Here is a 25,778-nt window from a genome sequence, read left to right as displayed (position 1 = left end):
TTGTATTTACAGTGGTTTATTTCTTGTAAAACCATCAGGTATTTTACGCTTGCACAAAATCCTCCAAAAGTAGTTGGTGAATTATGATAATTAACAAGATTGATAAAAACTAGAACTTGGTATTCGTATGATAGTAAACAGAAAAGTTTTGTACATTCTGTCAGTTATTAAAGCGATATCATGGTCAATTATGGTAAAACTTCTAATAACATTAATGGAACGAATATACAAGGCAGACATCTTATTCAAGAATGATGAAATATAAGGTACCACGGGAATTGTTAGAAATGAAAAGAAATATGCACAAATACTAGGTCGTAGGTCCAACCAGAAACCCTGGACGTTTACCAGGCCATGCTTCTTTAGCGTACTTCTTCTTCTTAGGATAATTTGCTTCAACAAGACCCATATCTAGTCCAGAATCCTGATTAGCACCTGAAACACCATCCAGTTCATTCGAAGTCCCTAATATGTCACTGGCACTCAGTCTAGATACACCAGCAGTATTTTTTCCTTCTGAAAAAGCATTTCCTAAAGTCCCAGGTCTTGAATGTGCATAGGCATGAAGCATTGCTACAGTTGGTGGTAAAGTAGGCTCTTGAGGTTCGCTTTCAACATCTGGAGCAAGATTAGGCACAGGTAAACCAAGCTTAGAAGCCAGACTGTAATGAGGTCCAAATATGTTTTTCATGTGCATCAAACTTCTTCCTGAGCTATGAACAGAGTTATTCCCATCTACATTATTTTTTCCAGTTGTTCGAAAAGTTTCAGGTAGGTCTGGAGCTGCAACACCTAAGCTAGCACCTTCATGACTGCCTTTAGCACGCTTTAAATGACAGAAAAAATTTAATACAATATAGGATTTACATGTGCCTTAGAAATTTGAAAAGTATTTAAAATGAGTCCTTAAACATTGAAATATCTACTACAATCATATACAAAAAGCAATAGCATGATATTACTGCCAATATATATATGGTTTTGCCTGCTCAATTGTAGACAGTAATACCGTATTTTAAAACTGCACAAGGCTTTCATCTATTTGTTTGGGCAAGGTAAATTAACCACCTGGTGTCTTTTAATTGAGGCTGGATTGTTAAGTAAAGTAGTTTAGGGACCTTAAACCTATGTTTTGTATTTTATAGTAATTATCATGAAAAAAATGATGGAAATAAGTATGAGACAAATATTCTACTTTGGATGTCGATTTTACTATTAGCTTCCAGTGTGGTATGGGAATATTGGAGAAATGCTTAGACATCACTTGCTAATAGTATTTCATTATTAGGATAAATTAAAACAGAATGACACGAATCATTACCTCGTACATAAATCTGATAAATTAGACCGACTAAATTCCCTACGAAAATAGAGACAACGAAGAAACTTTGACATTTAATCGTTACTGGAAATCGATAGTCATAATTACCTTATTTGGTATGAAAGTCTCCTGTATAAGATTTCGGAATCTTCCAATAGAAGGATCAACATCCTCAGGATTAATAACCTCATCTGCGTCACTGAAATGCACATTTTGCAGTGGTCTCTTACGTGCTTTGTTAGTAGGAATTGTAGGATTAGAGGCAACATCAACCATGCTACTTATACGACGGTTATGTGCTGTGTTAAACTCGGTTAAATTATCCAATTCAACCTCGGATTGAGGAAGCTGAGAGTAGAGTAAACCCAAAGAATTTGTGGCCGCATCAGACCCATCCAGATTGCGATTTTCTGGACCCATTGTACCATTGCCATCTAGTGCTTGCGAGTTCGGGTCCGAAGGATTTCCAGAAATATTGTACAAAGGATTAGGACGTTCACGGATGATATAAACACGAGTAGATGCACCAAAATGTATTTCAGAGTCGATTGGAACCTATAAATAAAAACAATTAGTTTATCGACTACGTACATTAAGAAAAGTTTTAAGATCACAGTAAGTTTTACACTTAAACTCGGAAAATGGGGGTAGATTCTGATGTAGCCTGTAGTCACGTATGCTTATGAGAACCGGTTTCAGTAAGCCAATAATTTCAGACGGTGATTTTTGGAAGCTTGGCACTCAGATCAATCAACAAGCACACTGAAATCGATCCAATTTATCAACCAATCAGGAAAATTATGCACAAACATAGGAACAAAAATCAAGCCAATGGGAGATACAACCAAAACAAAGAAGTAAACAATGACAGGTTTAAGGTCAACAAGAACCGATCAACATCGAGGTTTACAGGACAAGCTGTGAACCACATGTGGAGAAATTCGAACGCTTCACTTCTATCTAAATTTTGTGCTGATGATGTCGTTCAGAAGAACGATGAAAGCCCCATGACCAAACCATCCAGCTCAGAGAACAAAACTTTATCAAAATCATCCACCTTAGCTACAAATCTTCACCATTCGACCATAAACTCATTAAAAACATTTCTCACATTTGATGATAACATCGTATAAGTGGAACAGAGGCTTGGTAACGATCCATGGGGATAGAAAGAACTATAATTCAATAAGCTTTTAGCCCGAAATACTGTTTTCAGTGTCTTGAAAAAGTAAAAACCCAACAGAATGTGTATTGAACGGTACTTTATATTATTCGTATTGAGTGGAGAAAAGAAAGTCACTTAGAAGTATGGGACGAAGGATAGTTATATTAGGTTAGTATTCGGTGTTTCACCAAGATTTGCTGACTGTCAGCCAGTCGCAATGTAGAGAGCCTGGTACTTATGTAAATCGCTTCAAGTTGCATTACCCCATTAGCAGAGATGAAATTATCGGGCCAAATCCCAGAATAGTAGAGGTAGTAACAGTATCAATGGTGTTTGAAAGGACTGGACATCAAAGATACGATTCAAGAAAATATAAATCAACGAGATAAAAACAAAACAAGTTGTGAGGAAATCGGGATCTCAAAATTCAGAGGAAGACAAAGAATGGATGCAAACACGCTGTCGCAGATGAACGTGAGACATGTCATTTAAAATCTCTAACCATTGATTATGATAATCAAGCAGACCCCAACCAGGTAGTATATACCTATTACCATGTCTCAGTCAGTAACGACATAGGACCAGGCACATATATGCATCGGTCCAAGTTGCCACACCTCATCAACACAACAAGATGAACACCAAATTCATAAAAGCAGTTACTTTAATGGTCTTAATATATAAAAATATTGCATATAAGGATATGATGTAGGGAGAAAGAATTGGTTCGTAGAAATAAAGGTATAAAGCAATTTTAATCTCATGGTTTAAGGAAAGATAGAGTGTATAAACCTATGCCATTGTAGTCGATTCTCAGTCATGTCACCCAGGGTCTCCAACCATTGATTACGATAATTGTGCGGACTCCAACCAAGTAATCTGAATCTACCAGCATGGTTCAGATCAGAAGTTATTGACTTCATGGACTGATGCCACGTTTTGGTTTGGCCGCCCCTAACTTTCTTCCGTCCGTCTGCAACACCATTCAGTGATAGCCGGTGTCCAGGCATACATAACACGTAGCCTAATCATCTCAGTCGGTGAAGATTTACAACCCCATCGACTGATTTGCCATCACTCTTTAATACTCTGCGTCTGACCTCACTATTACTTACCTGGTGATTCGAGCGGATGCGAGAAATCTTTCTAAGACATCTGTGATCAAATACTAGTAACTTACGGGTATTCTCTACTCTTAATGACCACGTTTTGCAGCTGTTAAGTAAAACAGAACGAAATGCTGCGCAGTGCACTCGTCCGTTCATTAATTAATTAATTTATTTATTTATTTTATTTGAACACATATATATTGGTACGGGATTGCGCCAAATATATATGCGCCACACAAAACAATGAGAATTTAAGAAGAAGAAAAAGAAAAAAGTGGGGAACGTAAAAAACATTTAAAAAAACAATAGCGAAGAGATTTTTGTAAGGTAGTGTAATAATAATAGTAATAGTAGGGAAACAGAAGGGTACAATCAGAAGAAATCTTTCGGTTAAGGAAGATACAACCACGTTTTATGAAGAAAGTAAAAGGTTACAGCATGATCGCCACTGGCTTCTATTCTGAGCCATATCTGATAACGTCTCTAGCCACTGTGTTGTACCATCTCTCGGACCCCAACCAGGGAGTCGTGAAGGACTGACAGGAGCCAGCCCTTTGCAGCTTTCTTTCATGCCACGACACCATGTCATATACTGACCACCTCTCCGCTTTCTCCAACCAGTCCCAGAGTCGGCAGATAATGCACGACGTGGAATTCTATGGGACGACATTCGGAGAACATGTCCAAGCCACCGAAGTCGGTGTTTCAAGATGGTGACACCAATTGCATTATCGTCTCTGTGCCCGAACACACGATGCCGAACCTCTGCATTACTAACATGATGTTGCCACTGGATGTCAGCAATCAACGATGATCGAACACAGAAAGTTGTCTGACGTCCTCAACTTGGAGAGGCCAGGTTTCACAAGCATAGAGCAAAACTGCTCTCACTGACGCGTTGTAGATCCGACCTTTTACAGTCAGACTAACATCACGAAAGCGCCAAAGATGGCCCAGATTGGCATAAGCCGTTCTAGCTTTCACTATACGTGCATTAATCTCATCACTCACATCCCCACCAGCACTTATGCAGCTACCCAGATACACGAACTTCTCGAATACTTCTATATGCTCACCATCCAGAGTGAGTACAGGATCAAGGTCCTGCCAGTCTTGTAGAAGTACTTTGCATTTCGAAGGTGCAAAGCACATACCATACCTACGGACACTGATTGCCAAATGATTAAGTGCGGATTGCATGCCTTGGGCATTATCGCACAGTAAGACAATATCGTCCGCATACTCAAGGTCGAGAAGTCTTTCTCCAGGCAACAGATCCACACCGCCATTACTTACATCCATCAGAGCTGTTTCCAGAATGTCATCGATGGCAAAGTTAAAGAGGAATGGTGAGATTGGGCAACCCTGCCTAACCCCACTGCTCGAATAGGACAATGGAGAGAGGTGGTTGTATGCCTTCACTCTCCCTGAGGTGTTTGTATATAGGGCTTTTAGGATGTTAATAAACTTCTCAGGCACACCCTTCTTCAATAGACAATCCCAGAGAACAGTCCTGTCCAACGAATCGAAGGCAGCCCTGATGTCAAGAAACACTACGATTGTTGGCCTGTGATAAGTATGACGGTGTTCTAACATCTGGCGGAGGGTGAAGATAGACGGATATCTCGCCTTTGCCATAGGTGACGTAAGTTGGCAAAACCCAAACGAGCTCTCTGAATCTGTACAGAGAGTTGGTTACCATATCTCAGTCCTATGGTTGATGACTTCAAGGACTGATGCCATGCTTTGGTTTGGCTGCCCCTCCCCTAGTACTCCATACAGCAGCACAAATTTGTGTGTGGATTGGGATACTATCGGGTGCCTAAACCGAAGCAGGTGGTCTACGTAGGAGGCCACTCTCCAAGCATTTAACATAGGAGTCAAGTCCACGAGGCAGTGAAGCAATGTTAGGAGATAAGGTCTAATGGTAATTCAGCTTAGGTACATGTGGCAATCATGCTGCATACTTCATGTTTTTCAATAACTGTAAGAGGCATCGGATGAAACGAATGTAATATGATTTTACTGATACTGTTTATGTTATCTGATAAGCTCTACACATATACCTCGTTGCACCGATCATTTTTTGTTGTATATATAATGCTTAAAGACCTAAATGACATAACCTATAACAGACAACTGAGGTTTATTTTATCGCATATCTTGAGTAACGTATCATTCTTCACTAACATATTCCTTATTTATCCACTCTCTTTTGCTGATTTTAAACGTTTCACTTCTTTCTTGGTACATTTGTGAAGTATGACTGTCGCTCATTCTGGAGCACATGCTTAGATTCAGGTCATGCTCTAGTACGAGCGCGTATCTGTCTGCGTCTTACTGGACGTAGGAAAGACGCTGCAAGTAAACCTCTGAGGACCCTACTTAATGATAGTCAAGCTAAGAGTATATTTCAGGAACAACTAGGAAAACAGTTAGGCAGCCATGTATGTGATGCCCAACCCGAGGCAGCATGGAATGATATCCGAAAAGCTGTGGAAACGGCAGTGATATTTGCTAGTAAGGTAAACCAGAAGGTTAGGGAGCAACACTGGATCTCAGCAGCATCTATCGCACTGATAGATGCTCGGAAGCTCATTCCACCTGGTTCTGAACATAATGAAGAGCGGAGTCAGCTTAAGCGCAAGCTGACAAGAAGTCTACGCAATGATCGTGAACAGTGGTGGGTAGCGAAAGCAAGAGAGATGGAAAAGGCAGCGGCAATAGGTAATAGCAGACGACTGCTCAGACTTGTTAAGGAAACCGACTGTTGGCGAAACACTCTCAGAGAAAGATGGACATATTATTCATTCTCAATCCAGGAGATTAGATCGATGGGCAGAACACTTTAGGGATCAGTTCAACTGGCCTTCAGCCACACTTCGGTTTCCCACGATCTCCAGTCAACCTGAATGGCAAGTTAATGTAGGTCATCCGTCTCTTTACGAAGTTGAAAAAGCCATAGGAAATCTGAAGCGAGGGAGAACAGCAGGCCCTGACAGGTTTACTCCTGAGAATTTTAAGGATGGTGGTTCAGTATTAGCAGTGAGATTAACTGAGGTCTTAGGTAGAATTTGGGAACTGGACGTAATCCCATCTGACTGGTCTCAATCACTGATTGTGCCAGTCTATAAGAAAGGACAAAAGTCTTCTTGTGACAACCACAGAGGAATCAGTTTGACTAGTGTCTAAAATATTAGCTTCAATAATACTCCGACGCCTAACCAAAGCTCTTGAAGAAGAGATTAGAGAAAATTAGTCTGGTTTTCGACCCGGATGTGGTTGTATAGACCACATATTCACACTACGTCAGGTTCTAGAACACAGACACACATTCAGACGCCCCACAATGGTAGTATTTCTCGACCTTAAGGCGGCATTCGACTCTGTTGATCGTGAGGTTCTATGGCAGTGTTTGTCACTGAAAGGAGTACCAAAGAAGTACATTAACCTTATAAAGGCTCTCTACTCGAACACAACTGGTAGAGTGAGAGCTTATGGAGAACTGTCATCAGAATTGATTACCTCAAGTGGTGTTCGTCAGGGCTGTCCACTCTCTCCATTCTTGTTCAACTTTGTGGTCGACGTACTTTTAGAGATAACACTCTCCTCATCTAAATTTCCAGGGGTTGAACTTCTACCGGGAGGTTCACTTGTTGACTTAGAATATGCAGATGACATAGTTTTATTTGGTGAAGACGCTGACAAAATGCAGTCTTCTGACCACTCTAAGCAACAATGCAAGCATGTTCGGGATGCGATTCTCTCCCTCGAAATGCAAAATGTTGCTTCAGGATTGGGTTACATCGACACCCGAACTAGTGATAGGGAGTGAAGTAATTGAGCGTGTCGACCGCTTCACTTATCTTGGAAGTCTCATCAGTCCTTGTGGTCTGGTGTGTGACGAAATCTCAGCACGGATACAGAAGGCTCGACTAGCTTTTGCCAAATTGCGTCATTTATGGCGTAGGCGAGATATCCGTCTATCAACCAAAGGACGGGTTTACTGCGCAGCAGTTCGTCCCGTCCTACTTTATGGCAGTGAAACATGGCCGGTAAGAGTAGATGATATTCGTAGGTTACCAGTATTTGATCATAGGTGTCTTCGAAACATTGCTCGTATATCCTGGGACCACCGAGTAAGTAATGCAGTTGGTACGAAACGGGTACCAGGTAAGAATGGAAAATCAACTGATAAAGTAATGGAAGCTCATCAGTTGAGATGGCTGGGACACGTGTTACGTATGCCCAACGACCGACTGCCTCGATGCGCGATGCTCAATGGTATAGGAGTAGGTTGGAAGATAGGGGCGGCCAAACCAAAACATGGCACAAGTCCATGAAGTCACTGACAAGTGGACTGAGCCTTGTTGGTAGGTGTAGACTACCTGGTTGGGGACCGCGAGATGATAGCAACCGATGGTTAGAGACCCTGAATGACATGGCTCAAAATCGTTTGCAATGGCGCAGGTGCATACACTCTTTGTGTTCTCCCAAATTTTGATCTCCTTATTCATCCTTCTATTTTTTTCCTCTTTCCAAATTTATTTCACTGGATTATACTCTTTAAACAATATCTCCAAGCACTAATTTTCCCGATTACTGCTTATACTCATCTACCTCTACCACTACGGGATTTGAATCGACCACTGCATCTCTGTGCTAATGTGATGTGGCAACTCGAACTGATGTACGTACGTACGAAGTTCCACGTTGTTACTGACTGACTGATGACAAATTAAACTATTGAACTCCTGTAAGTACCAATCTGAAACAGCCAACGTTTAATGACTTTACTTTTTGAAAATTATTGCCAGCATCCTAATCCCAATTTCAATTGCTAAAATTAAGCGGTAAAAAAACACCAAATGCTTATATAATGATTCTATATCGAGTTTTCCTAACAACTGACATAAGTTATGGAAGTAGTTTCCATCTGTGTGGCATCTATAACTCGACAACAGTCTGGTTATATTGTGGAATAAGTGACTGGGTTAAAATTAGGAATACACACAAATATATATTCACAACCACTGCAGCACAAACACCACATTTTACGTGGAACTGTCACAATAACGGTCGTCCATAAATTATAGTCTCACAACAATAACTTGTATAACATGTTAATGAGATAAAAGCCTCAACGTGTGATTGCAAGATCAATATTTAAATCGAAGCTTCGACGGCATCCATTGAATACGAGCGTTTATGAACAGATCCAAACTTTTATATACAACAAAGTCGCTGATTACAAATAGTCGAACTTGTGAGCTAAAGTACGAAGAAACTGTTAAGTATTCTATGAAACTACGGTTACATAAAATAAATGTAAACGAAACGAACCCTGGGAATCAAGCCTCCATGTTAAAAATATACCAAACTAACTGAATGTAAGGGGTGGGGAAGATACCAGTGTAGGCTCACGATGAGTTAATATAAAGAAATGTTGGATCTATTTAAGCTGGTTTATTACAGATTAAAAGGGGATGTAATTATGGTTAGGGTACTAAGTAATGTATTAATTAGTACCCTAATCATAATTACTTTCGGATGTGAAACGACTTATCTTATTCTAAGTAGGTTTGGACAAACTGAAGGACATAGCGGGCACGCTGGAAACTGAAGGATGAACAAAATATTTGATGCAAACAGGTTTTCCCACCAGGTAACCAGCTCTTGCAACCTATTGGTGGAAGGATTGATATCCACATCTTCAATTGGCTTATACAGGATAAGACTAGATACTTACAGAATCTTATCAGAAAAAAACTAACACAGACACTTGGGCTTCTGTTATTAATACACAAATCTAAATCCAACAGTTTCAGACTTGTTATAAAAGAAGGGACCAGTAGATGTAAGGTAGATAAAACTGACCTGCTGAGGTTTGTGTGGTTCCAACCTAATTTTCCCAATAAAAGTTCCATGGACACTCCCAAGGTCAATTAGGAACGCACGACTCAAGAATTTGTGCCATACCAAAACTGCATGCACACGTGAGCATGATTGATGATCCACGGCAAAGTCGCATAACTGTTTGTTTCTGCCAAAAAAGTAACAGCTTTTTTCATCTATTATAAGTTTCTATGCTATTTAGCTACAGACAGAATACCAATTACCTGAATCAATTTCCCATCTTTGAGCACATCTAGATGAAGACCTGGCGGGGGTTTACCTGACCTAAATTTCAGAAAAAGTGTCAAAAGCTTTGTAGCAAAAGCTCTTACCAATTAGGTATCTTGAAATTGTTAACTAGCAACTCATTTGGCCTAGAATTATTCATGAGAAAAATGAGACCGTAGCGATGTAATACATAAAGCCAGCCTCAAAACTATTTACGGTTGCCGTTCAACGTTCAATCCAAGTTATTCAGATTTGTGTGGTAAGGACAGGAGTTCTATGGCCTGTGTTATTCCTTCTCTAGTGCGTTTTTGTGAGTGTCTAGTTTTTTTCTGAATGAGTTTATTGAAGGTAAGGGCAACACTACTTTGGTAATGGATTCCAAGTATTGATAACTCGGTGTGTAAACCGGTATGTCACATGTGATTTGTTCGTTCTTGGCTTTTCTAATTGCCCGCTATGTCCTCTGAATCGTCTCAATCTGGTAGGAAGGAAAATAAAGGATATTTCAAGTCCATAATCATTTCTAGATTTTATATGCATGAAGTGTATGTAGACACACCTTGCCTCGTTGATAGGCATCAGCCACTTATTAGGCCAGTCAATCAGAATTCCTAAGACTCTTTGATGTGCGAATGCATCTGTGTCTCCTGTTATTTCTTGTCAGATTTTCACATCATCAGCGTATATTAGCACTGGGGGCTAAACCATACTTGGGAGCTCATTTACACACGGTATGAAAACGTAGACGACCTAGAACAGAATCTTGCGATATTCCATTAAATACTGGTCTCCAGATGAAGCACTTGGAATTTATTCTCACTTTCTGTCTACGACCTACCAGGAAATCTTTAAGCCATTTTAGATGAGTCCAGTCAGTGCCTAGATTTTGAAGCTCCAGGAGTAGTGTATTTGTTGGCATCTTGTGAGATGCTTTGCTGAAGTCTGTGTAGGCTACATCAACTGATTTCCCATTGTTTAGAACCTCTATCTACTGCTCCTTTGATAGAAAGAGACTTGTTGTGTAAGATAAATATTTTGTGAAGCCATGTTTTCTTCCGTTTAATAAGTTTTTAATTTCCACGAATGCCATTATTATCTTTTAGATCATTCTTGCCAGTATTTTAACTACGACACTGGTGGGACTAACAAATCTGTAGTTCGGTGGAAGTTATGTTGGTCCTAGTTTGTGTATTGGAGTGATAGTTGCATCATTCAGTTCGTGGGTAACTCACCTTGGTGATATGATTGAATATCGCAGTTAGTGACGAAGGAATATATTGTGCAATTTGTCTCAAGATTTTGGGGTGTAGTTCATCCGGTTCTGTTGAATTTTTCTCGTATAAAATGCCAAAAGCCTAAAGTAAATTGTCCATATCAAAGTACACGATTAGCAGACGTTTTATTGACTTTTATATTTGGGTCTAGTTCTTCGTCTAGAAGATACTCGTGGGTAAAACTGTCTCGAAATAGTTTGTCATAGCCTCTGCGTTTTTGTGATCATTCTCTATCGCTTGAGATCCACTCTCTTCCGTAACTAGGTCGGGAATGTAATGCTGCACCCTTGCTCCGTAATTTATATGCGAGAATAGTCCCTTAAGTTGCTTGGTTACAAGACTGGGTTAACTGCATTTCATAGTCCCACTGTGCTTCCCGGATTTTAGTTATACACATATTTCTTACCGACCTGTAGTGTTCGGCACACTTGGTTTGCCAAGACTGATAGAAATGTTCCAACATTTCTTCTTTTGTCTTAGTAAACGTCGGCTATCTCGGTCAACCCAAGGACGGCCGTGCCTCTTATTCTTTGGGACCGTTCAGGGCATATATGATTGAGTTACGTGGTTGTATAACTGCCCGAAATGAGTCCATGACCCTGAGTCAAAGATCCATTTTTCGGCTGATGCTACAGAGTTAATTGCTTTCATGTCTGCCATCCATATGCTAGGATGAACGACGCAACTATTCGACAGACCATTTCAGCCATAGACTTGAGTAGTCTGACAGAATGATCACCTCTCCACAGAAGTAGGAGGAAAGTCCCTTGACCAACATCATCACCGTGTGTGAAGATTAGGCTCAAGAGAGATGAGAAGTTTTATAGTTCATATCTGGTGGGATCCCTAATATGCTGGAATGAAGCTAGAGCGATTGTGATTTCCAACAATTTCCAATCAAATGATATTGTTGATAACCCTACTTATAAGTTTCCCCAGTTTATATATGGTGAATTGAAGTAGCCTATTGTAACGCTTTCAGCCCCATTACACCGGGACTGATGTTTGTGTAGAAGGGAGTCATCTACTACAAATTATGGACTGAGGTTCACTACAACCAATTCAATAACTTACCACTTAAATTTCGGCCTGCGGTGTTCCAATTCACGTGTCCCTGAGTCATGTGCACTGTCTCGACAGTTTGTATGGTTAAGGTACTTTTCGTGTATGGTATAACCCCACTTTTCCTGAGGTTTCATCTATCAGCTCCACTGGGAAGTACATCAATCAATTGAATTCTACTATCACACACTTTCGACATTGACCATATTTGGGAGATGGCAATGACATCAGAATTTTCTATGTCTATCATTGTCTTGAGCACCGCCATTTTGTTTTGAAGGCTGCAGGCGTTTGTATAGCACACCTTCAGTTCTGTGAAGGGCTTTCTTTTATCAAAGTGGTTTGAGGACCATTTTGCTCTGAATTTGTACAATGAGGAGACCCTGAAGTAAAAGGTTTTTCTCACCGTTCGGGTGGAGCTCGTTTAGTTCTATATCTGTCGGTCGTCTCTCAATACAATCAACCGGCATGAGATCCTCATGGATATATATTGCGGGTCCAGTTAGTTTGCGCGAGTTTTCCAGCATTCGGTTTCTTTCTTCAACCAAAGTAGAGGTGACTGTTAAGAGGCAGCATTTCTACGTACTTACAGAATCCATTTTTTGTCCAATTCTATAAAGCTTACAGATGCTAACTGTTGATACTGCTTCTGGAAGTTGCTTGCCTATTAAGAACTCAATTGTGACTTAGTTCGTGTTGAGATCTAGCCTTTGGTTACTTTTCGGAAGATTCTCTTAACTTATGAAGGATGACTGGCCTGCCAGCTTAGTCCTGCCTATAATTTATTTTTTTGGATCAGGTTGTGGTTTATAAGTGTATAGTAATTTTGTTACTATAAGTAGTACTAGGAGATCCTGGGTGGAAAGACACCTAAATTTTGTTTTGTTCTTTCTAAATAAGATTGGTAAAAACTCAGGTTAAAGGTGGAACAAGTGATTTTAGATTGAAATTTTCAGTAAAATCCACCATAATACACGGAATCTTGAGGGATGTTGAGCTCTTTTGAGTTCCGACCTAGCAAAAGGGGCTACCGCCTTTTCACTTCGTGTTGAAAATTTGGCAACTTAGTTATTATAACCTCAAAGAGTTCACACGAGTTTTAAACGGTTTTTCGTGTACTGTCCCAAGTAGATATCCTACTTTGTGATGCTTAAGGTCGAATCATGGGTGGTAAATTGAGTTAAAAATAACCGAATGAAATCATATATACTATATCCCTTCATGTTGGGTTCACGACATTTGTGGTAAAATCTGGCCAAGGTTAGTCTAGACCCATTTTAAGTGCGTTTGCTTTCTAGAACAATCCTTTTAGATAATCCGCTACACCTGATAACTAGATATTAAATTCTGATACAAAGTGTTTATGAGATAGATTTCGTTAACCGAGTCACAGCACTAAACAATTTCGAATCTATGTATGCACATTCTGGGAGTGATAATACGCTTACCTGCGTTGAGAGATATTGATTAGATGTTCATTGCAAAAGAGTAATCAAAAAAATAAAACAGCCTTTCGTCACGATTGACACTTTTGTAGTAAGTGGCTGACTCGCATTAAACAATATACTGTTACATGATAACTTTATGAACAGTCGCCTTAGTAACCTCTTACCATTAACATTTGTCCTTTTTACAATGGAATTTCTCTCCTATCAGTTATTGTAAAGATGCCGCAGGTATTCGGAGTCTGATAACGCCCTTACACTTAAGAATCTTATAATCGAAGTATGCCAACCCAGTCAAATCAAAAGTCAGAAACGAAGACGTTTGAAGATATATTTGAAAGACCATCGATATGTCAGGAAGGGTTTTGTCTGAGTTGGTCAACGATCGCAAGAGATGCGTATCATGGCGTACTCACTCGTGATCAGGCGTGGATGCATGACCTAGAGCCTTAGCTAGGTGTGTCCCAGTGAACTAATCAGGCCAGTATCAATGCCAACGACTTACAGAACTATTTGGTTTAGGGATTTATTCACCGATACAGCTGCCTTTATTGTTTTCCTTCCTGATACGATACTTGAAGATCTTTGAGTTCAAGACTGTTCGATTTTGTCGTAACAAGAATCCCAGCATAGTTTATGCTTCTAACCTCGTATTTCTTCTCTGTTAACTCCAGTTTCCCATTCTCGATATGCAGTAGTTTACTGAAGTAGTCTACTTTTATTCTAATATCCTACAACGCCAAACTGATTGCCTGTCTAGTTTCTTGCAAGTAATGTTACACGATTTTAGTAAGACTGTGGTATACCTCAACTGTTGGAAATGTCAGTACTTTAAGAAACATAAATGAGAAGTTTTGTTAGTTAGCTGATTATTACTCTGTCATTATCTTTTATTTTATTCTTAGTGGTCATATTTTGTAGTTAAATACGATCGTCATGAATCTTAGGCACTTAAACGACGTCCATCGCTAGATGAAACTTTCTTAATTAACAACATTTATATATAATTGAAAATCTTTGAAAGACAACTAGATATGTTTTCCACTGATATTCCGTAATAAGCCGAGATAGTTTTAAACAAAACCTTAAAACTAGTTAATGAAATTATCTTCAATTAATGATGAGACATTATCAAAATAGTTTTCTTTAGAATCCCTAACAGACTATGTATATCATTTCTCCACTAAAAAATAAATGAGTAAATATATTGATCCATAGTGATAAATCTTTTATTTTTTAAAAAAAAAATCATACAACAACAACAAAAGCAGAGATTTTTTTCGGTTAAACTTCTGTTGAGCACAAATTATACAGGCTAGTCTTGGTGCCGGTATTTTCTTTCCATGGTTTCTTTTTGTTGAAAAATTAAAGTAAACTACCCAGCAACTATATTACTCTTTTATTTAATATAAATAGTATTAACTTGAGAAAGTGAAACCATCGAAACTTTAAAACTGTTTGCAATAAGTAAACTATAAGAAATAGATGAATTACAATTATTATGAAATTTATTAGTACTTTATGAAAACATTCATACATATCTGATCATTAAAAAAGAATACATTGAATAAATAAATACATTTAGTTAAGAAGTTATTAAAGGCAAACAATTAAATAACAGATACATCATACGTAAAGAAAATGAAAAGTAAAAAAAAAAAGAGAAAGAAGTACATTTCAATTCAATTTAAATAATACCAAATATGATTTTTGTTTCTATTTTCAATTTTTTTAAAACAAAAAACGAATTGTTTCCATATTAAAATGAAATATTTAGAAGAAAATATAAAAAATAGGATAGTTTCATGAGTATATATATATATATCAGTCAGTCAGTCAACAACGTAGAACTTCGTACGTACATACATCAGTTCAAGTTGCCATATCACATTAACACAAAGATACAATTTCGGATGCAAATCCCATAATGGTAATAATGATAATAATAATGAAAAAATTATTGTTTATTAAAATATCAACACTTTTCAATAGTAAGAAATAAACTTACAATCATTAATCAAAATGTTAAATGTTGAATATTTAATAGAATTTTATGGTTATAATATCATTAGATACAGATTACTATTCATTTTTGATTTATACATAATACAGCGAAATAAGAAATCAGTATTTGAGTTATAATTTTAAAAAAGTCTCTGGGGTTTCTTTCTTTCTTTCATAAAATGGCAACACCTTCGAAGTGGTACATGATTTTTTTGTGGTTGAGATTAGTGTATTTACTTTGAATAAAAATTGTTCTCCACAGAACATAAGTAAAAATATTTATGAAACGCAAATATGGTATGTGTTCATAGGATGTAAGTGATTTCCAATCAAATAAGTATTTCTATTCATTGTCCAGTAGTAAATAAAAAAAAACACATTTAGATACATTTAACCATACCAATTTCTGTACCACAGAATGGACATTCATGTTTAACATCTTTACAACAATTTGTAAAGAATGGTATCAGAAAACAGCCTAGAACGCCACTGTTATATTCAATGATTATTGAAATAAGAGAAGGTAGAAAAAGGAATATTTAATGTTATTGAATGATATATTTGTTAACTAAAATTTATATCAGCTGATATCATAAGAAAAAACATTATGTGATATCTAAATGGATAAGATTTGACTACGTTCTTGATTAATTATCAAGAAAAATCAAAACGTTTTGAAGAACTTTCATGGTATATAAGTAACTACTATGTCTAACAAAGTCCTAATTAGTTAGCATTTCATAAATGACTAGTTGCTAAAACATCTGAACTATTAAATATAGATCTATTGTTATACAAATTCCTATTTTAGATATTTTTTTCAATTGAGTAATTGTGACTGTCAGCCGGAAACACTTAAGAACCTTCATAAAATTCTAGTAGGCTATAGCAGATACAATTACTGAGGAAATTTAAAAGAATCAAAGAGATGGTTTGTACATTTAACACCTATAATATATGAGAAAATGACAGGCGATTACTATGAAATTCATTCATCAAATATTTATTACAATAGAAAATAATGTTACGGAAACATAACCATTCTTAAACATTTGTGGGTGAGTGAATATGAATGATTGATAATGAATGATTAGAAACCTTTTATGCTCATTGTTTGGATATACATAAGTTGGATGATTAAAAACGGGAATATTGTTAAAATATTTCATCTATTTTGGCAAGAACTCTCTATTTTAAGTAAATATATGGTATTGAATAAAGTGGTTATCATTTTGTTCAATACAGTGGCTCAGTGGTCTCAAGGTTAAGCGTTCACGCACGAGACTGATAATTCCTGAGTCTGAATCTCGTGAGACGGGATCGTAGATGTGCACTGCTGAGGAGCCCCATATTAGGATGAAACGGCCGTCCAGTGCTTCCAGGTTTTCCATGGTGATCTGGCTTCAAATGACTCATGAATTCAATTAGTAAATTACTACAATCTTCACAAAACCTCTCTCTGATTATATACTGATTTATTCAATATTTAGTAAAAATTAATACAGAAAAAAAGACAGATTGAAGTGACAAATATTTTTGTTGAAGTTTCATTGAGTTCTGTTTATACATGCAGTTTGTTTAGTATCACACAATAAAATATTGATTAGATACACTTGATTATTCAACTATCATTCAATTTCAAATACTAACTTTGTTCATTCAACATACTAGTGTTTTACTATCTATATTTTTATTGTACAATTCGACTGAAATAAATATATTGATGTAATATTACTCTTGATCATTTCTAAAATGTTTATGAAGACAGATTATTTTGTGTTGTTTTTCTTTTCACTTACAAATGACCAATTGTAAAAATTGGAATTCTCTTGTAATTCCTATTCAATATTATCATTCAATCACTGGTTTATTATCCACTTGGTTGACTATAGAGGTTATGACCAACAACTGAAACTATGAAATCCACCTTATAAGCAATGACTAGCGTGGTTTTATAAATTTTTAAAGTGAATTTGTCCTAAAATATACACCATTTAGTATTCACTCAGTCGTGTTATAATATTCCTGAATTCACCGTAAGATATGAAGATCATTGTATGATCTTCACAATGCACTGATGAGTAGTCGCAAACAAGAACAAAACAGATATCAAATACTTGTTGATTTTCAGTGGATATTTAGTTGTTATTGATCCTTTATGAAAATCCCTACGAAATATAACAACAATTTTGTACAAAACTACCTTATTTATTCAGAATGATTTAAGAATACCTATGTTATTGGTGATTTTGTGTTGTGTAAAATAGGTGACATCATTGTAAATCTCTTATTATCTTCATAGGTAGGAAAGTGAAAAAAATCCATATATTCAATAAGACGTTTTAGATGAACAAAGATCCTTGAAGCTTTCAAAATAAAGTAAGCTAATACTTATTTAATAGATGATTTTAAAAAAAACTTAAAATTTTTGAATAAGTATTCATTTCCAACTTAGTAACTGTTACTTACTTACTTACTTACTTACTTACTTACACCTGTTACTCCTCGTGAAGGAGCATAGGTCGCTCACCAGCATTCTCCATCCAACCCTGTCCTGGGCAATCCTTTCCAGCTCCTTCCAGTTGTAATTCATCCTTTTCATATCTGCTTCTATTATCCGACGTAATGTGTTCTTTGGCCTTCCTCTTTTCCGCTTCCCTTCAGGATTCCAAGTTAGAGCTTGCCTCGTGATGCAGTTTGACGATTTGCGTAATGTATGTCTTATCCATTTCCATCGTCTTTTCCTAATTTCCTCTTCAGCTGGAAGTTGGTTTGTTCTCTCCCACAGAAGGCTATTGCTGATGGTATCCGGCCAATGGATGTTGAGTATCTTGCGTAGACAGCTATTTATAAATACTTGTACTTTCTTGATTGTGGTTGTTGTAGTTCTCCAAGTTTCAGCTCCATACAGTAGAATTGCCTTGACGTTCGTATTGAAGATTCTCACTTTGATATTGGTTGAAAGTTGTTTTGAGTTCCATATGTTCTTCAATTGTAGGAATGCGGCCCTTGCTTTGCCAATCCTCGCCTTTACGTCTGCATCTGAACCTCCATGTCTATCGACGATGCTTCCCAGATATGTGAAGGATTCTACATCTTCCAGAGTTTCGCCATCAAATGTGATTGGATTGCTGTTCTCCGCTTTGAATTTGAGGACCTTAGTTTTCCCCTTGTGTATGCTGAGGCCTACTGATGCAGAGACTGCTGCTACACTGGCTGTCTTCATCTGCATCTGTTCGTGTGTACGTGATAGGAGGGCTAGGTCATCTGCGAAGTCCAAATCGTCTAATTGATTCTGAGCTGTCCATTGTATTCCGTGTTTTCCTTCAGATGTCGAGGTCTTCATAATCCAGTCGACCACCAGAAGAAAGAGGAAGGGAGAGAGTAAACAGCCTTGTCTGACTCCGGTCTTTACTTGGAATGCATCTGTCAGCTGTCCTCCATGCACTACTTTGCACTGTAGTCCGTCGTATGAGTTCCGGATAATATTGACAATCTTCTCAGGAACTCCGTAGTGTCGAAGAAGTTTCCATAATGTCCTCCTATCTACACTGTCGAATGCCTTTTCATAATCAATGAAGTTGATGTATAGTGACGAGTTCCACTCAACTGATTGTTCGACGATGATCCGTAGTGTTGCAATTTGGTCTGTGCACGACCGATCCTTTCGGAATCCAGCTTGTTGATCTCGAAGTTGGGCATCTACTGCATCCTTCATCCGGTTCAGCAACACCCTGTTGAAGACTTTCCCTGGTATTGACAGTAGTGTAATGCCTTTGTAGTTTTCACATTTGCTCAGATCTCCTTTCTTTGGAATCTTGATGAGGTGTCCTTCTTTCCAGTCCATTGGCACTTGTTCCTCCTCCCAAATCTTTTTGAATAGAGGGTAAAGCATGCTTGTGGTTACTTCGACGTCTGATTTCAGTGCTTCAGCTGGTATGTTGTCGGGTCCTGCTGCTTTCCCGTTCTTGATTTGTCTGACGGCCATTCTAATTTCTTCCGTCGTTGGTGGGTTGACATCTATAGGAAGATCTGTGTGTGCTGCTTCGATGTTCGGTGGATTCATTGGAGCCGGCCTATTCAGGAGTTCCTCGAAGTATTCTACCCATCTGTTTCGCTGTTGTTGAATTTCAGTGATTGGCTTGCCTTCTTTGTCTTTGACCGGCCTCTCTGGTTTACTGTATTTCCCTGATAGTTTCTTCGTTGTATCGTAGAGCTGTTTTATATTTCCTTCTCTAGCAGCTTTTTCTGCCGTCGTTGCTAATTCTTCCACGTATTTCTTCCTGTCGGCTCTAATGCTCCTCTTCACTTGCTTGTTTGCTTCTATGTATTCAGCTTGTGCTTGGACTTTCTCTGCTCGTGTTCGGCTGTTGTTAATTGCTGTCTTCTTGTTCTTCCTTTCTTTGATCTTGTCCAGTGTTTCTATAGAGATCCATTCCTTATGATGGTGTTTCTTTAGGCCCAGAACCTCTTGACACGTTGAAGTCAATGTTTCTTTGATGCCTTTCCAGTTGTCCTCCATGGTAGTTTCTTCTTCCTTCAGTAGATCTTGAAAGGCTTGGAATCTGTTGTTGAGAGCTATCTTGAATTCATTGAGTTTGTCAGTATCTCGAAGGAAGGCTGTATTGAACCTTTGTATTGCTGTTTGTCCACTTGTCCAGTTCTTTTTTAGCTTCAGTTTTAAATTGGCTACAACTAGGTGGTGATCTGTAGCTACGTCAGCTCCTCTCCTGGTTCTCACATCTTCCATTGTCCTTCGGAATTTTTTTTTAATGCAAATATGGTCTATCTGGTTCTCTGTAGTGTGGTCCGGTGAGATCCATGTAGCCTTGTGTATACGTTTGTGTGGAAATATTGTGCCTCCTATGACTAATTTGTTGAATGCACACAAATTTGCAAATCTTTCTCCATTTTCGTTCCTCTCTCCCAGTCCATGTCGTCCCATAATATCTTCATATCCAGTGTTGTCTATTCCGACCTTGGCATTTAGATCTCCCATCAGAATGGTGAGGTCCTTTCTTGAGCATTTCTCTATGATTGACTGCAGCCGCTCGTAGAATTGATCTTTAATGTCGTCGTTGCTATCATTGGTGGGTGCATAACATTGGATAATATTCATTAAGATCCCCTCCTTCTTTGTTTTGAATGATGCTTTGATGATTCTGGATCCGTGGGATTCCCATCCTACAAGTGCATTTCGTGCTACTTTGGACAGCATAAGAGCAACTCCCTGTGTGTGTGTGGAGCATTTTCCTCTTCGTGACCGGAGTATAGCAGCATCTCTCCCGTAGCTAGCCTTTTCTGTCCAGCTTGGGTCCAGTGGGTTTCGCTGATTCCCAGTACTGCCAAGTTGTATCTCCTCATTTCCGTTGCTATTTGGCTGGTCTTCCCGGTTTCCCATATTGTTCTAACGTTCCATGTACCTATAAAAATTTTTGCTCTGGTTGTTAGAAGGGGCATCGGCCTCGTGGCTTCCGAAGGAATTCGGCTTTCACCATGAAGCGTCATAATTCTTCTAAATGAAGACCTTCTAACTCTCAGGGCAGAGTTAAAATGGTTTGAATTATTTTTTCTGGTAAGCGTTTTTTTAGCGAGTTAGTTTTCTACGGGATGGGGACGCTAACCCCATGCCCAACCCTCCTCCTTTACCCGGGCTTGGGACCGGCAGTAACTCTAGAAGAGCTACAGGCGGAGTTTTAGTAACTGTTACAAATTTCATTTAGCATTCAGTCAGTCAGTCAGCTACAACGTAGGACCAGGCACATATATGCATTGGTCCAAGTTGTCATACCTCATTAACACAACAAGATGAACACCGGGATTCATAAAAGTAGTTAATTCAAAGGTGGCAATATATAAAAGAAAGATTGCATATAAGGATATAGTATAGGAAGAAAGAATTAATTCGTAGAAAGAAAGATATGAAGCGATTTCAATCTCTTAGTGCTTTTTTTATTTTTGAATAAGAATGAATAACAATAATATGAAATGCACTATAACTATATTTAATTAATTCATTGAAATGATCGTTAGATTTCGCCCAAATGCACTTTATATTAAGAAGAAAAAAACTATTCCTGTTATGGGTCATGTTAACTATGTCAGATCAATACATTCATTAAATACAATGCTATTTAAACTTCTTATAATTATTATTATTTGTCTGATGAATCATTTAATGACATTTTGTTTAGTGGTTTTTATTGTTTGTTTTAAATATAAAAAAATAATTTATATACAACTTACCCACATAAAAAAATTAACACTGCCATAAGCCATGTTAAAACACCAACATGATATGTTATTCTGGACACAGTAACATGTTGACAACAATCACATTGGAAAGATTTTGGTAGACGATTAAGTTTTTTAGTATGTTCTATATCTGATTCAGAAACTAATAATAAAATAAAAAATGAAAATTTTTTTTCTTAAAATACATATTATCTATTTCACGATGATTTGATTATAATAATCTTAATCTTAATAATAATAATTATTATTATGATTATTAATGGCTTTATTCAATATTATATTTTGGTACAATATAGAAATTCTCAGCACAGGGTATCTCAACAAGTTTCTTACACACAAAAAACAGTAAAAAAGACAAGAGAAGGAATAAAAATGTTTTAAAAAAACGAGAAACTGTACAACTTTACAAATAAGAGACATGTTAAGAATCCAGGTTATTGACTTGGTTAACTCTAACAGCCTGTTCGTCACAGAGTATATTTGCTAGGTAAGGTATTATAGAACTTTTACACTTCTGCTTGCGTGCATGGATTTTAATGTAATTACGTCTCGTTCTACCAGAAGATATACAAGGAGAAAGATAAGAGTGAAGGGGATGGTTAGTATCTGATAAAATAACACCTACCAGGAGTTTGCATGATTTTAAATGTGTATCCACAACCACATTAATTATGACCTCGAAAGATTCGCCACACACCTTGCTAACTGTCTTCAGCACTCTCAGCAATACAGCAAAGTCTTTTCTCAAAAGCCCGGAAAAGAATAATGAAGAACAGTAAAGAATAATAAGTAATATGCAAGAATTGACAAACTGTAAGAGTAAATGACGAGTAATCCCAAGAGCATACAATCTCTTTATGTAGTAAGTCAGACGGAAAACCTTCTTCGATAACAATAAAACGTGAGAAGGACGAGAGAGATCAGAGGAGAAGGTAACACTGAGATAATTGACCTTCGACACTGTGTTTATCAAAGAGTCTCCAATGGCACAAGCATTATGAAATTTCAAAATGATGTTTACATGCCGTTCATGTCTAATAATAATCTTAACAAAATAATAACAATAATAATACTTCTAATAAATGTTTATGTACTCTAAGTGTGATTGTTACCTTTTTCTTATTTATATTTTTTTGGCACAAGATATTGTCATTAAAAAAAGTTTTATTTAATTTAACAGAAATAAATAAATAAAACGTTTCTATGTGAATACATCGTTTAAATTTAGTTAAAATAAGAATAATAAAGAGAGATTAGTTATTTATTATTTTAGACTGTTTATTAATGATCTAATATGATATACATGACAAGTAGTTTTGAATGTTTTATGGATTCTTTTATATATGATTTTCACTGTAAGTATTAATGTATAATGAATACATGTTTTAAATTAATATTTAACCAAGATAACTGACATTTTGTTTATTAACTTAGAAGATTTATATGATAGAATTTATTAAGTTACTTATTAACAATACTGTTTATAGATTGAATTGTTTACTTCAATGAATTATTTATTTAATTTATCATTGTTAAAATAAGTATGATATTCTATTGATTGTAGTTTAAGCTTAGTTATAAGGCTTAGTGATTTAAATTGGTATACTTTAATAGATTTTTAAAATGATTAAAGATAGTTTTATGCATTAAAACTAAGATTTAGATTGTAAGATAATGTTATATCAATGCAGTCAATTTAGCGGTTATAATTTAAACATAGAAGATATTATTCAATTAGAGTTAATAATTATATCAAATGACATTTCCTTCTGTTCAATAAGTGATTAGTTTATTGATTTTTTATTCCTAAAGAATATCAAATTCAATACACTCAATTTATAGGTAGTAATTATCGTTGAGTTCTTGTTTGATCTTTTAGAGTGATTCATTTTTCTTAAGTTTAACTGTAAGATTGATTAGCGATTAACAAAAGTGTGCAACAATAAAAATCTAGGGTCTCTTCCAACTGCCTTTAATTACATAACATCAAGAATATCATTCATTCTGTAATAATATTTATCAACGAAATTCGTTTTCTTAATACTTATATATTAGTGACTTTTTATCAAGTTAGTTGCTTTGCAATATTCGTCAGTTAATAAGTTTATTTAATAATTCCATTTTGAATACAATTAATTCAAAACTATGTATCATGCTAAATTACCATAATAAAATATCCTTCAATGTTTACAATATTATTTTTAATCATAGAACATAGATTTTTATGAAACTTTCACACAGCTTACCTTTGCTTATAGATGCTCTGGGTGTTACTTGAGGTGTAACAAAAGTTTTTGTCAAAGGTGATGGTGTAGCTGCAAAAAATAAGTTACAAATAATGTATTTAGTAGAAAGTATTTCTTCAAATTGTAGTTATTACGAAATTCAAATGGGAAGAATTTATGTACTTAGAAATATCTAGATTACATTATTTCAAAGGGTATTTATTAATATACATAATTATGCATAATAAACATGGAATATGATGATAGAAACCAATGAATTATCTAACATTTATCAAATAATTAATAGTAACAGGTTTGTAGTTAATTAAATATCAAGTATTGATGGATATAATGTCGTTTAGCGTTCAACTAAGTGAACAGCTAAGTTAAAATTATTCTATAATAAGTAAAACTTATAAAATGAAAAAATAATACAGATTAGTTTTGCATATCAAACTTAATAGAATGAGGATCTCCATTTAATAGTGATAGCTATACGATAAACAGTGAAACAACGTAAATGTAGCATAACAAGAATCAAAGTAAATAATTTGGGATAGTGGTTGACCTTGGAATGCAAAGCATGTGCTTTAAACGTAAGCTATAATAACCTTATAACTATAAATAATTATTTGAGCTATTCATTCAAGCAGAGCATATATTTATACAGAGTTTACAGATCTAACTCATAATATTAACAACTGTAGAATATGAATCATTACAACAAACAAAAGCAATTAGTTTAATTTACATGTCGTTAAATTTTAAATGTTTAACAAAACTACTTACGCTTTGCAATAGAAGGTTGTTCAGATTTAATTGCTTGGTTTTGTTGAATTTGAGCCTGAACACTCAGTGGGACTATAAAAACAATACAAAAGTAAAAGGATACTACTTTGTATAACTTAATTTTTTCTCATTAATATGATTCTTTTTAAATATACAGTCAAATTATAAAAATGAAACTCTTAATTAGTTAGGAATGATTTTCAATTTCTTCATCTGCAAGAATTTCACATCTTCATTTATTGTCATATGGATTTGGAAAAAAAATGTATTTTAATCTAATACACAATAATATCTTTTTTGGAGCACTCTTGGCTTTGTGTAGTAAGTAGAGAGTGATTAGTGTAATGCTTGTTTATTTCTGTCGAAAATTGCACTATTTAAAAGCACTGGAAATAATTCAAGTAAACATTATCGACAAATTAAATCATAACAAAATAATTTTTAAAGCCTATATGAATATATGTTACAATGAACACGAAAAGTTCAGTGATTTAATCAAAACAAAATTAGAAAATGTAAACAGTTAAGTGAACGAGAGACATATACATATCTGTATAAGGTGTATTTGAAAGTTCACCAAAATGGTATTGTTAAAACATCAAGTGTTAAAAGTAGTCAATGGATTAAATGTGAATGACAGTAAGCTATCACTAAAAGTTAAAAGCAAATAACTGGTAATAAAATTTACATGAATAGCAAGAATTATTCCGTGAATAATGAAACGTGTTTCTTTTACTGATTTTCATTTCACTTTAAATGAAGTAACACTGCTTTTACACATTTTGTATTTTTAAAGTTAATTGAGTCAAAGTTAGATTTATTTCCTCTACATCCTTTGAAGAAAAGTTACACCTACTTCAAAATAATTGGTTAACAAAGAGAAAAGTATAACTACATTCTGTGAATATATATGTATATAGCAAGTAGGTAGTAAACAACTAATACATACTGGGAAGTTGATTTTCCTTAGTTTCCTATCACAAGCTAACACAAAGTCAAATATAAA

The 25,778-nt window shown here is 36.1% G+C and overlaps 2 protein-coding genes across 2 annotated transcripts in view; both read right to left on the bottom strand.

Moving 5' to 3' along the window:
• PPP1R8 (Nuclear inhibitor of protein phosphatase 1) lies at window positions 1-10,182 on the bottom strand. The gene is made up of 6 exons (XM_051212336.1): window positions 10,083-10,182; window positions 9,823-10,047; window positions 9,715-9,775; window positions 9,473-9,679; window positions 1,430-1,876; window positions 1-826 (listed from the first exon to the last, which is right to left on the bottom strand). Exons 2-6 carry the CDS (start codon window positions 9,876-9,878, stop codon window positions 311-313), a joined length of 1,287 nt encoding a protein of 428 aa, XP_051072509.1. The 5' UTR covers window positions 9,879-10,047; window positions 10,083-10,182; the 3' UTR covers window positions 1-310.
• A 4,083-nt stretch (window positions 10,183-14,265) lies between these two features.
• MS3_00004422 (uncharacterized protein) overlaps window positions 14,266-25,778 on the bottom strand; it is a 63,328-nt gene continuing 51,815 nt past the window's right edge. Inside the window, exons 7-10 of the mRNA XM_051212335.1 lie at window positions 24,773-24,844; window positions 24,005-24,073; window positions 21,750-21,900; window positions 14,266-15,992 (exon numbers count right to left, since the gene is read on the bottom strand). Coding sequence (XP_051072508.1) covers window positions 15,884-15,992; window positions 21,750-21,900; window positions 24,005-24,073; window positions 24,773-24,844 — 401 coding nt within the window. The 3' untranslated portion in view covers window positions 14,266-15,883. The remainder of the gene's footprint in view (window positions 15,993-21,749; window positions 21,901-24,004; window positions 24,074-24,772; window positions 24,845-25,778) is intronic.

Source organism: Schistosoma haematobium, chromosome ZW, assembly GCF_000699445.3.
Source record: "Schistosoma haematobium chromosome ZW, whole genome shotgun sequence".
Classification (NCBI taxonomy): domain Eukaryota; kingdom Metazoa; phylum Platyhelminthes; class Trematoda; order Strigeidida; family Schistosomatidae; genus Schistosoma; species Schistosoma haematobium.
Note: the sequence above shows the minus strand (reverse complement) of the source record. Positions and strands in the feature narration are given on the sequence as shown.

What these genes read in the sequence shown, in the direction of transcription:
- PPP1R8 (XM_051212336.1), bottom strand. Translation starts at nt 9,878, where the DNA reads ATGAATAATTCTAGGCCAAATGAGTTGCTAGTTAACAATTTCAAGATA. An exon ending in AAGATGGGAAATTGATTCAG is followed by an intron (nt 9,680 to 9,714) that starts GTAATTGGTATT and finishes TAAATAGCATAG; the next exon opens with AAACTTATAATAGATGAAAA. An exon ending in AACCACACAAACCTCAGCAG is followed by an intron (nt 1,877 to 9,472) that starts GTCAGTTTTATC and finishes TTTTATTTATAG; the next exon opens with GTTCCAATCGACTCTGAAAT.